The 19,508-nt window shown below is 32.9% G+C and overlaps 1 protein-coding gene across 1 annotated transcript in view; it reads right to left on the minus strand.

Moving 5' to 3' along the window:
- Nucleotides 1–18,566, minus strand: part of LOC147066041 (sodium/potassium-transporting ATPase subunit beta-2-like) — a 103,578-nt gene extending 85,012 nt beyond the window's left edge. The window contains exon 1 of the mRNA XM_085955812.1: nt 18,148–18,566. Within this exon, the coding sequence (XP_085811938.1) occupies nt 18,148–18,322 (175 nt within the window). The 5' untranslated portion in view covers nt 18,323–18,566. The remainder of the gene's footprint in view (nt 1–18,147) is intronic.
- Nucleotides 18,567–19,508: the final 942 nt, after the last annotated feature.

Raw genomic sequence — 19,508 nt, forward strand, 5'->3', positions numbered from 1 at the left:
TGCATTACACAGTAGTCATTAAATATAAATACGGCCCACCGTCCAACCTCTTTGGTCCAAGTCCATGACTGCATTGTGTGAAAAAAATATATTTTTTAAATTCAATCCCCACATATAGGTATTTATTTGACTTTGTCATAATAACTCCTCCAAAATCAATTTGATTTGTATTAGATTTTTGGAAATAGCATTAATTGTAAGAATCACTTGATAAAATCATGCTTTTTAAATTCCCAACAAAAATTAAATTTAGTGTGCGCAACTCGCTACCTATATTTTATCATCGATTGTTGAACTGTGTATAGGTAGAAAGAAACCACAACGTGAGGTCATCCACGCTGCTTTGCCATAGGAATGCAGCGCGGGAAGGGGATATGATATAGTCACCACATTACAATTACCTAATACCTAACATTTTATGTTAAGAGAAACATAAAGCTGTTTTGTTTATACCACTAAAACAATATCGATAAAACTATGCTTAAACTGGATTACAAGTGTTTTTTTACAATAAATGTTTAATTTCTTTATTGTTAACCATGCATTAACAGTGTTTATAAAGTTCTGTTAAACTCAATAGGTACTTACTTACCGATTAAATTAAATCGTAAAATATTTATTATAGATATAGTCAAGGCCTGAATAAAAACGATGCATAAGTGCGAGATGATAATCTCTGCGACACGCGCTAGAGTAAGATAAAAGGTTTACAGATCTGGGAGATGGTTTGCTACGATGTAGCCGGAAAATCTTAGCTTATTGCATAACTAAGCGTCGATAACCGTGTTGCTAAAATTGCTATTTTTTGTGTTAAACATAAAGTCAGTGGTAAATATTTTTAGTTAATTAAGTAGAAAAGATGGTTCTGTGTGTTGTATTAAAATATGGTAGGCGTACTGAAAAGCAAGAAGATGGTATTACGTTTCATAGATAAGTTGATACATGTTCGTGATAATTTATTTATATATTATTATATATTTTAATATCAGTGACCTAGTATTTCTTTAAAATAACCTTAATTATAGATATCTTTACATAATGGTTGCATTTTGACCGCTTAAAAATACTATATAACGTAAAAAAAATAGAAAATTATATTTTAATTCTGAGCGTCTAGTGCGAGCACTTTGGGCGAGCACTAGCGAAATGTTCTATGGTCTCGAACATTTGTAGACGAATGCGTTCGCTCGCCCACAAATCAAACGCACGGCACGCGGCTTCATTTAGCAATGCAACGGGTGGCATCTAGATGTATCTATAGTCTATGGATATAGTGGTATCGGATTATTATAGCAGTGCAGGCGACTCACTTTTGTGTTGATATCGTTACTTTCAAATGACAATAACACCGTTCCAAAGTGATTTTTCGCCATGGCCGTAATGCCAATAGAATCCGTCCCACATTTACGCAGTTTGACTATGTTATTATAGATTAGGTACGCATCATTATCACACTGTGGCAGCCAAAATACTATATAATAGCCTGGCCTGCATTTACATTTTGTTGTTAAAATGGCTATAAGGGGCACATTGCCACCAAATTGGTAGCCCCGCCCCGGTGGTCTGAAAATTAGATTATTAATTAATGTATTTAACCAATTACTAGTTTTAATCGATCATGTAGGTACTCTGATATATGTAGTGTCTAAAATGATATACCTAGATATTAAGATTATTGTAAGTTTTTTTCGAACAAAAAGTAGCAATACTTTTTTCAAGAACTTACATATATATATTTATAATTACTAATTAGACACTTTTTAATATTTTTTCTTTTAGTTTATGCATTTTCTTAATTTAAATAAATTGAAACGAAAACAGAAATTTTATTCGAGTGATCATAGTAAAACCACCATAGAGCTGGAGGGGTATAAAGTTTGCTGATTGTTGTCTATTGCGTTATCTTTTTTTTTGATTCGCGCGGTTTTCTGAAAACTGACTAATAAAGTATGTGTATAATAATATGATGTGCTAATATAATTTTTTATTCACAACGTTATAAATTGTCATTGTTATTTTTTTAATAATTCATAGCAAATAAATATAGGTTGTTTGATAAGAACATACCGGCAATCCATAGAATTAACCGATCTAATGTAATCGTAAAATCTTATTGCTGAACTAGGTTTTTGCAGTATCGCCACGGTCTATTATCAACCCATAGGCCACAAATCAAAGTCGTGTCGCTTGGCATATTGAGATAATATTATTATAATAAGTACCTATATTATAGGTATCATAAGAGAAATTAAAAATAATGTAGGTGCATATTTACTTACAAACATAATTTTAAAAACCTTTGGTAGTTTATGGAAGAGTCAAAAAATCTCTAGACTCGAATAATTTTAGACGGAATATTTTTGTATTACTAATCTGTGTCGTGGCTCAAAAAGGTTAAGACATCCTGGTCTATGTATATCCTTAGACTTGACGTACATCCCAGATTGACAGGGATTGTCCCGGCTTGAAGTTATAATAGTGTCAAATTCTTGTGGCAGTGTATGCGACTCATTTAGGTGTTGGTAACGTTACTTTCAAATAATGACCAAGCCGTTCTAAAGTGAATGCTTCTTGGCCGCAATGCCCGATGAATCTGTCCTTCCTCTACGTAAGTACCCAAGTCCTGGGTGGTTTGAGTCATTTTGTCTTCGCATTCGTTTGTTTATTAGGCGATTGAACTTTTCTTCATCTATGTTTCCATAATATACAACATTTAGACGTTATCTTGTAGAAGGGTTTATTCAACATCTTTGGTAAGTACCTACCTACTTAATATATTTTTAATTTAAAATCACTACTTATAGGTATAGGTAAATAATATATTTGTCGTTGATTTAGGATATTACTTTTTCCTTTTCTTCACCGTATCAGGATGTTACTTCATGAATTTGCGAAGGCAACACCATTTTCTTCAACATGTAGGATCCTGTTGTAATTGTATTTTAGCGGGGATAGCTTGAATATTATAATTATTTAATATATGCCTAGCATTAAATCAGGGACGTATCCTCAAATTTAGGTAGGTAAATAAACATATGGAATGTTTATATACAGAAATATCACTATAGTTTGACACTAAAAATCGACAAACCTTGAACTACCTACTTAGGTACTTTTTTTTTTTTTTGATTTTATTGACTCCACGGAATCTATTGTAAACTACTAATATTAATTCGCATTCCTTCTTTATTTTTCCATCCACAGAGGACGTCTCAGACCTGAAATCCAATAAGAATCTTCCTAGAAGTATTTTTGAAACCAATTGCTAAGGTGAGATGGGGAGACGATTTGTCATTGTGATCGTGAATTGTATTAAGATTATCTGGGTTTATTATTTTTCAACCACCCTGTAGCTCCGGTGTACTAATTTGAATACAGTAATATCCCGACTTACGCGAACTCGTAACTCGAAGGCAACACTTCAGACCCAGTTCCACCAGAAAAGCACATGACAAAATTATTATTGCAAACTTGACAGAATGTCTCAGCTCAATAATTGAGCTGAGACATTATGTCAAGCTTGCAAAATTAAAATGGGCTTAAGAATTTTAGAAAACATACTCCAACGAAGAACGCAGTATAGCTACAAAGCAAGGAATAAAAAAATATTAGCTTCCTACGAAGAAATTCTGCGTGAAAAACTGCAATTTTATAAAATATTTTTCTTCTGAACTAGTATTTTTGTTAGTCCTTGGTGCCAATTAAAACAAAATTTATATGTATGTATCTACTTATATGCAAAGTTGTACCCCGACTTAATCGAATTCGACTTACGCGATTTTCGACGGACCACATATCGCGTAACTTCGGGGTGTTACTGTACTCTGTACTGAATACAATCTTACAAAATACAATATGGGATATTAAATACAATCCACGCAAGAGAGCCAGAATACGGTACTGAAGTCCAAGTTTTATCATCGCTGAATCATGCAGATTGTGCTACTGATTAATAATAATTCTCGGGTAACACCATCATGATGCACCGAGGATCTAATAAATGAAATTGAATTACTAATTGTTGTGTCACCGGGGTCAGCTGGTGAATCAACTTACTCTCCGGTTGAATTTAATTGGGCGCCTCCTTGTTGGATTAAAATTACGGTCAACTTCCCAGCAGCTGTCGACCCAAGCAACATGCTGGTGATTAACGTTAATTTGGCAATCTTTTGGTGAATTGATTTGAAGCTTTTATTAATTAATTTTATCAAAATAGTTAACAGCCAGTAATTGACAATCCCGAGGTCGGGTTCTATATCTCGAAATTCCGGTATTGAAAAAAATTGAATGATCACATGAATTGTTCGAAGGTATTAGATTTCGCTGTAGCACAGTTCACTGTACGGTAAATAGATGGCCGCATAGCATTGAGATAACATATATTGGCTACCTCTATCAGTGGCGAAGGGTGAATGTAGACTGTTAAGATCCAACATAAATAGGGCACACTAAATTTTGTCAGTCAAACGTATTTTGTTTTCATTAAACTAAGAATACAATGTGTAGATAGTGTTTGTTAGTTTTAAAAATCCAATTAAACCCTATTTAATCCTAGCCGTATAGTAAATAACAGTCAAAAAATATTTTATACATAGAAGAATATTTGTATCGATAATGTTATGTTTTTTGTTCTATTAGTATTAATAATAATATATTCATTGACATGTTTTCTTTTTCAAGGGTAAGGTTTTTTAGTCATCTTTACACGATTTAAGAATTAATTCCCACAAACATCACAAAACAAATTGACGTGTTCACAGCTCGACTTTCACTCTCCGATTGGCAGCGATTCCGAAATTTCGTCGCACCTATAGTTGAAAATTATTTGCCGTTTCACTGATGATTGAACTGATTGAACATGTACCTAATCGATTTTTTTTAAACCGGTACATATTCAAACACACGCGTCACCATGATATTACTCCCTATTTCATTTATCGTTTGTCAATTTATGGCTACGGCCGTATGTTGTAGCTTAGCCACTGGGAAATGCCAATAGAAATGATTTATTCTTAGGTCAATAATTATTATAAAGCAAACATTATTCGTAGACTGTTTATCATATTTGAATGGTCAAAGACATAGCTTATACTTGTGTGTCGCTACATTTCAAAATCAGCCAAGTCCATAATAGATGAATAGGAGAAAAATAGTTTTTTGTTTTCTCAAATACACAGTCACAAGGGTGAAAGTTTATATTATTTCGAGTATAGAATATTTAAAATTAATAAATTCCACATTTTGATAATACAGAAATGTTAGAAAGCAGTAGTTCTTCAGCAATTCACAAAAAGTAAAAAAAATACATAAAGATGGACTTGGCTGATTTTGAAATGTAGCGACACACTTAATCAATATCTTTAAAGTATCTTTAAATGTGTAAATCTTGCCCATTTTTTGAATAATAAAATGCCTAATTCGTGTCAAATTTGGGATCACAGAGATTATCAATATAATTTTTTATTGTAAATATTTCACTATAATAATGTCGACATAAATTTTACTAATGGTTTTATAAATGCTTTTAAAAATTAATAAGTACATATAAAAAATCTTAACACCATTTCACATGGACGTACTGAAATATGACTATATTCTAAAACATTAGAGCGAGAGGTTTAAAAGAATACTATTTTATGTAATAAAAATAGTTTATGCAGTCATCAAATGAAAAAAAATATAAAGGATAATAAGGCTTCAAAATTATGTAAATAGATTATCTACAGCGTTTAAGGAATGTCCAGGATCATGCTTTGAAAATAGCATAAAAGCTCCATTTTCACGTACGCTGAGCATGTCCCCCCTTAAGGGCATATCAAATATTTGAATTACCTTGGATAATTTAGGGATGCGCTGCATCCACATAATCTATGGAATGTACGCCACTGGTAAACACCTTTCACTTGCTGGGTCAGATTTAATTGATTTTCAGTTTAGACATGTATTGTATGGTGCTGAATAGTAATAATTGTAAGCCCGTGATATCCATACCAAGTGGCGGCAAAAAATACATTTTTAAATTTTACGCCTATTTGGGAAACACTGGTCTAAATAGTGTATTTTTAATTTTGTGCGCCGGTTGTTTCAATTATATTCCAGCAGATATAAGAAATAATTAACATCACATCAATTCCTTCAAATGACTTTGAATTAATAATTCGTTGCAAGTTGCAACACAATAAGAATAACATAACATGCTGTATTATTAAAAATGCATTTATAACGGTCTTATTCGGTGAAATGAATAAAATTAATGACGTAGGTACATAATATTATGTTATTTCATGCAATTTATTCAATAAAACTTTGATTTCTAAAACTGAAATCGCCTCTCAGCATTCATTTGTCAAGGTTTTATTATTATTATGTAAGCATTTAAATGCATTCGCGAATATGACGATCGCCTAAATTTCGGGTTCAGAGTCTGGAAACCTTTTCGATTAAATTGTTACGGAATGATAAATTATGGATTTGCCAATTTTTAATTGTTATTAATCTTTAATAATTCAATTATTGTGCTCTATAATAATAGTATCTAATAATGGGAACTGAAATACCTAACGGGTGTGGAGAAACAAGCAATCGATCTTGAGTGTGGAAGAATAGGTGATAAAGTTAAACACGTATTTAAGAATACGCTTATCCTTCGTTCTGACAACTGCTCTCGGTTTATGCATTGACGCTAATTCAATATTGGTGTATTTGAAGGTCGCAACACACACTATTGCACGTCTATAATGTGTGGTTAATTTACGTAGGACACTCACACATTCAAAACCCTGCGTCAAAATGTAGTGTATTTATAGCTTATCGGAATTCTATTTATTAATCTGTTCTGTATGTATACGTAAACAAATAAAAATAAAAAAACAAAACTTCAATGTTTTCTCCACCTACAAGTAAATCCATAATAATTTATTAAAATCTAGTAGAATTTATTAAACTTCCACATTCAACCCATCTACATCTTATGGTGTTTCATTGCTTCAATCGCGGATCCTTTTTTGGTACACTACTCATACCCATACACTCCGCACTTTGAGCCTCGATGATTCAAATAGGTACAACTACGGGTGCTAACTGTGACAGATCACATCCATAAGTTGTTATCGATTTTGCGTGGCTTAACGATCACAATTATTAGGATCGTTAGTATCTCTTGTGTCGTCCAAGCTGCTTTGTTTTTAGACATAACGCATCAGAATATTAAAGATAACATTGGATGCCCCAGATGGCATCATTTTTTCATCAGTGCCACACATACAAACTTTGTGTATCGTAGACTGCCGAGAGGAATGGGCATGGCTCCCACATCCTCAAGTGGACCCCCAGGCCAGGAGGTTTGGCAGAGCCTACTACCGATCGCTAAGGTTAATGATAGTGTGATGTTCTACAGTAGTGTTCCCCAAATGGTATATCACGATTCCGCGAGGTAAAAACATTTCGTATCATATATGTTTAGTGATTTATTTGTATTTTTGAATAAATCCACTTGAATTATTGAGTTATCGGCACTCGGCATCATATTATTATGAAGCACCGGTAATATTTTAAAGTAAAGTAGCGCGACGCAGGCGATTTTTTTTACTATCATAGTAAATTTGTGTGTTTGTCTCACTTAACTGGTTGTTTCACTTAACCCTCCTAAGCCCGGGAACCCAGGCTACAGCCCTGTCAGTCTTCTCCCATGGGAGTAGGACCAATCCGTTAAGAAAAAAATATTCGGGTCACGATCATCAGTCAAATGGATCTGACGAAAAAGAGCAACAAGTAATATTACATTCACCTAAATAATATTTTTTCCGTTGGGGGTGGGGTCTGTTCCTGAAAACCCTCCCCTAATTCATATTTTAAGGGCTACTAGCTCGATAGACATCAAACTTTTTTGTTAATGATACCTACTATCGATTTGAAACATTCACCAATGGATTTTTTTGATTTTTAAATATTTCATTTTCTAATAATCTTAATTTCAATCGGGTTGACTGTTGACGGTTGGCAAGGGCGGTTTTATGTAAGAGTTGGCCCGATGCATTGACAGGTTTGGAGATCCCATTTAGAAAATATTTCCAATGCGTTAACCGTCATTGAGTGTTGTGTTAAAACTACGGAAATAGTTAGTTTTTCATTATTTTTTTATACCCAGATTACCCGGAGTCGAGCAGACCCTGGAACGGAGCTGGAGCAAGTATTACGTCCCAGAGCGGAGCAACTTAAAAAAGGGTTAGCTCCAACCCTTTGGTTTGATGTTACGACATTCTGAATAAAATAAAAACGCTATATTTTTAATGTTTATTTTGCAAATGTAAAAATTAAATAATCATTTTATAATAATTTATTATATTATGTACCACTCCTGTCACCGGGTAAATTTATTATTTAAGTGGTACTGACAAAACTGTCACACAAGGTCGCGATACTGTTAATAAATGCACCCATAGCGACACCCCAAATAAACAAAATTACTGTGGCATTGACATTGTTTATGTAATGGCTGGTCGAGATGATGTTATAATATATCCTGGATGTGCGTATATCTGGCACACAAATCAATTTATATTTTAACTTACAAATCATTTTTGAACACTCTGCGGACATGTAAGAAAATAGTTTCATTACATAAATTACATAATGTAAAAATACAGACAACAGTGGGTAGCAGGGAACTGAAATACCTAACGGAAGAATACGGGATGAACTTAAGCACGCGTCAAAAATACGTCATACGTCGAATACTGACAACTGCTCTCGGTTTATGCAATGACGCTCATTTAATACTGGTGTATTGAAGGTTGCAACACACTATTGTACGTCAACAATGCGTGGATAATTTTCGTAGGACACTCACACATTCGAAACCCTGCGTCAAAATGTACTGTATTGGGATATAGCCTATCGGAATTCTGTTTTGTGGTGACTACCGAGAGAGTTACACATGCCATCGCCAAAGTTCTAACTTGTTGCAAGTTCATTTTATTAGTACTAATAATATTGAATCTAAATATATGCGACGTTCGTATATATGTACTGCAGGTTGAATGGATTGTAGTTGATCACCCCATATCGTCGTGCAGTGCGCGCTGGCTTTTCATCCGGGAGCTCCGTGTTCGAGCCGGTGAGGACATAATATATTTGTGCGATTTTCTCAAAGTCCGGTGTGTTTGTGATTGTTTCACTTCTATTACTAAATATACTACCTACTGTTAAACTACATTATTATCATTGGGCCTTTATGCCTGTTGTAGTTCTGAATTGTCATGTTCTGTTCTATTTTGTTACTGTTATTTTCTTCATGTTCTGTTTATTCATGGAACCAAGTTGGACATACCTGATATTTGTGTACCCTCGAGCAAAATTTTGGGTAGCAAACACATGCCGATTGATAAAATATATCTATGCCTACGGAAGACAGACTAAAATAAATTTCTGATAGCATTTCTACAATATTTTTTTCTAACAGTAAGTTAGGTAAAAAGTAACGGTGTCCATTGATTTACCATTTATAGGATAGGCCTTTAGCTAAATTCATTTTAATTTGATGCATACTCATTTTACAACGTTTTTATTAGGTCGTATTCTTATTTGTCCGGTGGTTGTTTATCCGGCACAAATCTTGTAATCGATTTTTAACTAACTTTCCGACTAGCTAGACATTTGAAACTTTTAGAATATATCAAAACACGATGCCAATGCATTTTTTAATACTTTTAGCCATCTTTAAGTAGAATTGAATTCATTTTCAGTTAATTCTGTTTTGTATGAAAAGTTATTTCGGGAGAAATCCGTAATCCAATCCACTATTATTGGTTGCTAGGGGTCTGGGGTCCTAGCAACTAAATTATTGATATATACGTGCGTTACTATGGAAATCAATATGAAATGTCAAAATGACATTTCCGTATTATTTCTATCAAGTACAATTTTTTTTAATCGTTTAGTGAAGTCAAGTTTATATGATACAACAGAAAATTTAAAAACGTTGTATATAAAAAAGTTCTTTTTATCTTGTAATTATTTAGTTCTGAACGCATTCGGAGCCATTTATTAATTATTATTAATGATAGTAAATGGTATACAGCCAATGAGGAATCGACTGATTATTATGTAATGATTTTCAGCCAGTGAGATTAATTTTAATTCATATTGGGTGTGTCCAAACTGAAGGTGGGCAATGTACGATTTTCGTTTGTAAGAACGTCTCTATGAGTGCATCAAAAAAATCAAACCTCATTGAGCGGTATCCCAACAACTTCCACGTAACTCTCTCTCGATCGATATATTCCTTTTGCATGAAAATGAGTTTAGTTGTTTTCTAAATTCTTAAAATATGTTAATAATGTTTTATTTTATGTGTTTGTTTATAAATAAATTAAAATCAATTAAAGTAGTTTCTAATAGTTTTTAAGTGTTGTACTATTCTATTTGAGTAAGTACTCTAATTGAGTGACTCAAATGGAATTCAAATTCCAGCGGTCGATAGTATTAATATTATTATATTATTAACATTAAAGTACAAAGTTTCATTTATTTCTTACGACTTCTACTTGTGTAAACGAATGTATACCTACACATATATATATTGATTTCTCTCGGTAATAATTATCATTTGTTTATAGATTCTTTGTTAAACGATTAAATTTATTACCTTCATAATAATACTTTAACTGAGCCAATAAATAGATACATCGCGCCTATTTGTACTGTACCTTCCGCATATAGGATTTTCTAAACAAACCACTACGATACATTCATGAATTCATGACGAACTACATTGTGAATATATTATTATACTGCCATTATCTAATATAGTTTTTACAGGCAGAAGGTTTTCCAATTGATCGGTCACATTTCAGTTAACAATCGCACACAATTAAACATGCAATATACAAAAGCTACAAACTCGTAGCTCGTCTGACTGACCTAGGCTAGTTACGTCAATGAAATGTAGAATACAATAATGAATAATATATTATTATGTTTAATTACAATAAGATACATTATCGATGTATCTGAGAATGTTGTTGTAAGTCACGGATGGTCAACCGGTGGATTATGGAGCTATTTTCCGTCAATATGTGAGTTCAATCAACAACAATTTGGCAACGGAGAAGCAGGTTTTTTTTTTTTTTTTTTTTTTTTTTTTTTTAAATAATTATACATTTTGAATTTAGAAACACAGCAGATGTACGATGCTGTGATGACTATTACTTACGACCCTCAGGTGAGCGGCAAGTGACAATAATAATAGTATGTAATAATCGCACCCTCCCCTTTTTTGTTTTACCTGAAGCCGTCGCTAGCTGAGGTACTGAGTAACCATCGCAGAATTTTGGTACGCTAACAATCGATTGAGCAGAAATTTGGTTATAATTTACAATCTTATAGGAAACAAACAGTAAACATACAGAATAAAATATTTTATAATGTCATCATTACAGAAACAGCCACCAGAAGTTGGCTCAAGTCAAATTCTTGAAGGGTGTCAATTTAGTGGATGTTAGTAGGTATTTTTTAGTTGAGTAATAATAATTGTGATACATGTATACATGATAAAATTGTTATATTGAAATCATTATTTAAAAATTGTGAGAAGCAAGTGCAATAATAATTATTATTCAAAGGATTTTTCGTTTGGCACTTCATTTTTTACTGATAACAATTTTGATAGTTAGATTTTGTATAACCATCGATAATTTTATTGTCTTTCATTTGCGTCGCTATATGTACATATTGTTACTCAAATTCTAATTTATTATACATGCGATTTACTAGTTTTCACTTAATTGATTTAAAAAATTGTTTCCAAATATATACGATATTAGTATACTTAATATATTTCTATGCGACAAAGTGGAATTCCGGGTAACCAACACTATAGTCGATTGGTAAAATATGGCAATGACTATATATGCCATGAAAACTATGCACATTTGTAACAACTGATGCCAATAATTCATGTGTGCTATTTTTCTACAAGTTAGAATATTTCAGATGGTGTCTAGCATACAGAAAAATTCTGGATGTCCAATTGAATAAAAATAATTATACCTATGCAGAAAAGTGATATGGGGGAAAAGATTCAGAAGTATGTTAAATTTCGTAAGAACATAATATGAGACCTATGAGGGGTCTGTAAAGAAAATGGCATTATAATATGTATTTCATAAACAAAAATTGTTTTAAGTTAAAAAAAAATAAGTCTCATGACAGCATTCTAATAAAATTGTGTAACAGATGTTTGTGGAATCAGGATACAACTACTTTCCCTTATAGGTAAATATTTATATTCTCAGGGGATTATTTTTGCATCTAGCTGTATTGTTTAATGAAAAATATTGTCGACACAAAAAGACGAGATTTATAATGGCAACAATATCCACCAACGAGTTTTGTCAAATATAAATATAGTCAAAATTCAAAATGAACAATCGCTCATTTATGTCCAAAAAGGTTGGTAATTCGCAATTTAAGTTACAATAATAATTATGTCACTATTATATACTGGACGTGTCTATTGACAACTACGTATAAGCAGCAGTACCTGGTCACGATAATCAAGATGACAAGAGATGCCGAGATTGCATAATATAATCATACTTATTTGATCAATAACATGACATTTTGTCCGTTGCCTTAGTAACTGTATGGTCTAATAATAAAAATCGCGGCAGAGTTTTCCCTATTAATATTAAGTCTAGTCAGTGACGTCTCAAGCTCCTAACTTAATCATAGTGAAAATGTGGCCCACCCAGGGCTAACAATAGTTTCGAACGAACCGGAACCTAGCTCCGGTTCGTTACATCTTCGAGAGTATCGCCATGTCTTGTGGAAAATTTAAAAATTGCTTTCCGGTTCGTGAATTATTAAGAAAATAATTTAATTAGTTTCGAAATTAACTAATTAAACGATCGAAAATAATACCTTAATCAGTGAAATCCTCTGGGTCCTAGATCAGACCATGCACAGATTATGGGCGACAGATAAAGGATAAAACAGAGTAATACCAAATTCAACAGCATATTTAGTAGGCATGAGATTTTTACGTCTATGGCGCAGACAAGACAAGACACTACCTGCCGATTTTAGCTAGGCTAAATATTTTGTATGCCATATTATGTCCGTCATATTATCATGGCCCCCACAAAGGGGGGGGGGGGCTGACAGGGTTATAGCCTGGGGGCCCGGGCTCAGGAAGAGCCCGGCGTGGCGAATCGACCAGATAAGTGATTTAAACAAATTTTCTCGAATAGTAAAAAAAGTCGTTATTATTTAAAATGATGTGGTTGTACAATACAATTTTTAATTGTGTATCGATACTCGACAACTCCATAATTCAAATAGATGAATAATTCAAATATACAAAAAAACACTAAATATATACATTAATTTTACCACATTACACCATTTGGAAAACGCTACTGTAGAGCGTCAAACTGCTTTTATCTTTAGCGATAGTTAGGGGTCCGTCAACGATCCTAAAATGGGGGCCCGCTTCAGGATGTGGGGGCCATGCATATTATAAACAAATCGGAAAAATGAAATTGAAAATAGATGACCGGAAAATATGTTACATTTCGTCAAAATCAAAAAAAGTGTCCAGAAATTAGCATTTCAAAACTATAAGTCATACCATACCTACTTGTGCAGATTTATTCTACGAGAAAAAAGATTGTGGAATGATTCAATTTATTAAAAATGGACGCAGTTACGAAATTTGGTTATAACTTGAATATTATATGCAACATTTATTGAATTAGTACGATATTATAAGGTACAAAAGGTTAGCATGTTGATTTTCCAACAAATCTGGCGTAATGATATATCAATAAGCTTTCTATGAAAGTTTTAAATCTTTGGTGGAACTCGAGAGCGAATTCTGAACATCAGACAACTAATTGAAAAATGCAGAGAGTTTAATACCCCTATGATGTTATGCTTTATTGACTACCAGAAGGCATTTGACTGCGTAAGATGGAACTGTATGTGGAAGGTACTTCTGGAAATGGGAGTTCCATCACACCTTACCTGTCTCATCAAAAACTTATATAACAATAGCCATACAAAGGTGAGAGTAAATAGTGCGTTTTCTGAGAGTTTCCGAACCGAGAAGGGAGTTCGTCAGGGATGTGTTTTATCTCCCCAGTTATTCAATATATATGGAGAGCATATAATGCGAAGAGCCCTAGATCATTGGCAAGGCGGAATAACAATTGGTGGCCAGAAAATAAATAACTTAAGATTCGCAGATGATACCACACTAATCGCTGCTGATGAAAAGGAACTCTCAGAGCTGCTACACCGGGTAGAGGAAGAGAGTCGCAAATACGGCCTCCTTATTAATAGGAATAAAACCAAGTTAATGGTTATTGATCGGGCCAACCTTCTACCAACACCAAGTACACTCCAAAACCTCGAAACAGTCGACGAGTTTGTATATCTTGGATCGACCATCAGTGGAAAGGGCGGATGCGAAGCGGAAATAAGAAGGCGCACACAAATTGCAAAAAGTGCGATGACACGCCTAACCACTATATGGAAGGATCGGGGAATTTCGATTGCCACAAAAATGATGCTTGTACAAACATTAGTGTTCTCGATATTCCTATACGGAGTCGAGTCGTGGACCCTGAAGGCAAGAGAACGGAAGGCAATTGATGCCTTTGAGATGTGGTGTTGGCGCCGAATGCTTCGCATTTCTTGGACGGAGCACAGGACGAACCAGTCAATCATTCAGGGACTGAAGATAAAGGAACGGCTCTCGACGATATGTCTGAGAAGAATTCTGCAGTTTTTTGGTCATATTGTCAGGCGCGGACCAGACAACCTGGAGAGACTGGTAGTTTTGGGTAGCCTCCAGAGAAGGCGAAGTAGAGGTAGAGCGTCTGCGCGATGGAGCGACCAAGTGAAAGAGCTGACTGGGGGCACCATCCATTCTGCCCTGAGAGAAGCGGAAGATCGAGAAGGATGGAAAGTCTTGGTCGCTCAAAGGATGGCGAAATTTAAATGGGGTCACGATCCTCAGCCATGAGTGCACGACCAAGAAGAGAAGAGAGAAAAATGCTAGATTTAACGCCATATATTGGGTATGAATTTTTCAATATGAATGCATAATATTCAAAATCGCCAAATTAGCAACGCTATATGCATATAAGTGGTCTGCAAATGCATTAATTTTGTCGCACACCACTCGCAGCTTAAAATATTATTTTAATTATTAACACATGCCATAAAAATAAAGATGGAATATGTATAGCTGATAGTGTAATCCATGTCCATCTGCAAGCTTCTTAATAACATGTAGATAGTGGAACACGGAGATCACCGGATAGATAAAACTAGTATATTATTTAAAAGACGTCATGATTCTCAAAATTCAGTCACAGCAATGAATTAAGCCAAATATTTGACGATTTACTCCCTTCGGAATGTACCAGAAAATGATAGGTAATATCCTCTTTTGTTTATCGTCACGGGACGTCACTGGTTCTAGTCGTTATGTATGTATTGATAAACAATAAAATATTACTGGTGCAGTAGGATGACATTTTTTTAAAAACATTCTTTGGATGGCGTTGTTTTTTATGTTGTATAATTATAGTTTATACTTTACACCATAATATGAAGCGGCTGGTTTCAAAAGCCCCTAAAACGATTTTAGGTAGTTTTGAGAAAAATGAGAAAAAATCATACCTTTTATATCTGTCAACTTTCTGTACTTATTTTTTAATTTGTTACATTCTAATGAGTATTTTGGCTTTCTATTTTAGGGGTTTTTGAAAAGCACACCTAACCATTTTAGCGTGTTTTGAAATTTACCCTAATTTTTGATCATACGTATTGATGGTTTTTTGCGTTTTTTTAAGTTCAATCTTTGGCCATCATACAGGTAACAAAAATATCCAAAAATACTTATCTAACTCAAAAATCATCAAAAACCGTTTTAGGGGCTTTTGAAACTAAGCGCTTCATATTATGAAATTATAATTGTGTTAAGTATTATGTAATCATAACACACCATTAATAATTACTATAATATGTTTACTAAGTAAGCAGGTACTTACTCAGGAAACTTCCTATGTATTATACGCCATTTATTAGATAATAAAATATTATGCTATATTCCTTGTCTTAAATCTAGTCGTAAAAATCGGCCATAAATATTTTATCGATTTACACAAGATTCAAAAGGTTTTATAGAATCATTGTTACAACTGATTGACGTATGGAATAAAACAATTAATTTTTAACTCATCAAATAATACTAGTATCTAATATTGAGATACATCGCTAAACTAAAGATAAAAACCACCAATATGCATTGTTTTAATTCAGCAATGATTATTTAATTACATATTATATTCGTTTACTTACAACAAAAACCTTTTTTACATGCATAAGACGTTATTTATTATAAACTGTCCAATTAAGTTTAGGTGTTTACAATTGAAATAATTAATTATTTCTACAATGCACAAAGAAGACCAAACATAATTGTGAAAAGGTCTACTGAAACGTTATTTATTTACTAAATTAATTAACCGATTAATTAAAAAAATACAAAATATTGGACATATTATTTAAAGACAAATAAGCTGAAATCATTATTTTTTTAAAAATAAAATCGTTTTTTAAACATTTCCATTAAGTTATAAGAAATCAATGTTTTTGATTTGATAATCAATTCATTATTATTTACAAAATTTGGGATAGCTCAAATAAAGTATAATGTTCTACATACAAAATCTTAATTGCAAAAATATATTTAATTCTTAATTGTAGTAAGTACCTAAGTAAAACGTTGACGAATTCGGATTGATAATGAAAGTAAATAATAATATAATTAATTAGTTGCACCTAGTTTACGTCATAGTCGTCATAATATCTTAAATCAATAGTATTTATTTTAATTACATACAAAAGTATACACAAACGAATCAACAATCATTTATTATTATCACTAAATTCAATTAACGTTGTTATAAATTTCATAAACACTTAATAAATATGATTTCCAATAAAATTCATGATAATAATATTGATAAGAACGATAAGTTTGCTAGAGATCGAAATATAACCGCCATCTGTTCGAACTTCTTAAAAGTTATTTAACTGTTCCTCTACCGGCGTACCAAGAAGTTCGACGAGACGTCTCAAGAAAACCGCTCTGAATTTAGCCACGCTTTTCATTTAAATTGTATTTCCGGTCACTTACCGAAAAAATGGCGGGGTGACCCGTTACGTAATCAACGTAAAGTTTATGCTAATGTTATCTGATACAATTTGTATGCTTATTATGCAAGGAAATAAGTATGTATATTATTAATATTATATTGTTTTAATAAGTAGATTTACCTATTTATTTAGATGATGTTTAAGGGAAACATGCAAACGAAGTCACGAGCAAAGAAACACCTATCAATAACTGTAGTTTGTGAGAAGAAACGTTATCGATTAAAAAACCAATTTAATATTCAATTAACGGTCGACGTTGACTGGGTAAACGGTTGGCGCACATTTGTATTTGATTTCCTTTGATATAAAACGTTTGTTTAATTAAAAATACACTTCATATTCCTATATTATAAGACTACGTAAGTATTGGGTTATAAATAAAACATTGCAATATACATGTACAGATGCAAAGGAAAACTTTTTAATCAAACCGGCTTCTTTTCAATCAAAGTGCTTCTGCGATTGAAAACTTGATTGGAAATAGAGACTTTTCAGTGGCATTATAATATGTATATGTATATAGATTTTCATTTACAAACTTAGTATTTAATAGAACTGAGTTTTCATGAAAATATCATGTTATTCTATTTGCTATGAACGTAGGCATATTGATTAAACTTAGTCATTTACAATTTTTTTTTATATAGATTTTACAAAAATAAGGACAGTCATTTAGTGGTGCATACATAATCAAAGATACTATATATCAATAAAGGTTTATAAATGAATACAAAATAAAATTGAAATTTAGATTAAGTTTCCATTCACGAATATTAAAACTATTTGAAATTATTACTGTATCAGAATGGTGTAATTTTTAAATATATATTATATTAATGAACTTGTGTTTATGCATATATATAATATATATATATAATGATTGATTAAGAAGCGAGAAAATAAAAATAAACTTACACCAACTGGATCCGGTCCTGCCGAAAACTTCTCCCGTCTTTGGATTATACAAGAATCTCTTGAAAGCATCCTTTTTGGTGATATTCTCAGGTGTTCTGTAATACTGGTTGAAGTGATCGATGCTGTTCAGGTCAGACATCCGCTTGTCCTTGGACAGCCGTTTATCCTTGGTCATATTGCGGCAGGTGATTTCAAGGACGAATGATCGTTACAACTCTGCCCCACTTTTCACACTAGGGATCGTCCGGGGGGGTGGGCTTTTGCGTTATTTTAGGGGTGGGTGTCGGCTGTGGGGGTTCATGGGATTGATTTGTCGGGTAAACTTTCGTGGAGGAACGCGCCGTGGCCGAAGTTGTGAGCGAAGTGACTCCGAATGGACCTCTCGGCAATCAGCCTAGTTTTGCTGATTGGCCGTCATTACGGGCGGACTGGTGTCATGAATGAGGATTAGCCGGCTGAGGACGCGTTCCGAGGTCGCGCCATCTCCAATATTCGACCTGCATCTCACGTGGCGTGATTTTAATTAAATATTACATATTAAATAACATACATACAACATCATTTTATATTATTTTGTATCAACCGAAAACATACTTAGAATGAACTTATTAGCGGGGATTATTTTATTGTAAAATAAAGAAAATATATACTACATTTATTATGCATTATATATAACATATGTTAAAAATTGGTTGATATAACTGTACCTATATAAATAAACATATATTCATGATTAATGCGAAATCTATATTAGTTTAAAAAAAATATTAGCGTAAAATCAACGTATCATTAAATATTATTCATTCCTTACTTAGATTTATTAAAAATATTATATACCGAAAACGGTAGAGCAGGAAGATTTAATGGCAAAAAAGAGTCGCAAATTAAAATAAAATATTAATTTTTAATAAGTCATTAATTATTAGTGACATGAATTATTTTCCACATAATATGCCGCGTTTCGCCTATCTGAACATAATATGCTATTATTAAAGTTATCTGGACCGAGATGTAATTGAAATGATAACTGATCCTTCATATTAAAATGGTCTAACGTTTTGATTACTAATCATTGTTTACTGTTCGAAAACCTTTGAATTTTTCATGCATTGGCGTATTTTTACATCCCATACTATGGTGTGATTATCCTTCTTGATTAAGTATGTAATAGAAAAACCAATGTAACCACATTCAATATAGCTACATATTAATACATAAGTGAAAAGTTCCTAACGTTTCTTGGTAATAAAAGAGGAAACTAGAGACTATGAATGACTATTAGAAATGACTAAAATTATTCATTTATTAGTGTGAAGCAGGTCTGATGTTAATTTACGGTAATGGCAGGAAACTTGATATAA

The sequence above is a fragment of the Rhyacophila brunnea genome, unplaced genomic scaffold (genome assembly GCF_057557595.1).
Source record: "Rhyacophila brunnea isolate RB1 unplaced genomic scaffold, BYU_Rbru_1.0 scaffold_5, whole genome shotgun sequence".
Lineage (NCBI taxonomy): Eukaryota > Metazoa > Arthropoda > Insecta > Trichoptera > Rhyacophilidae > Rhyacophila > Rhyacophila brunnea.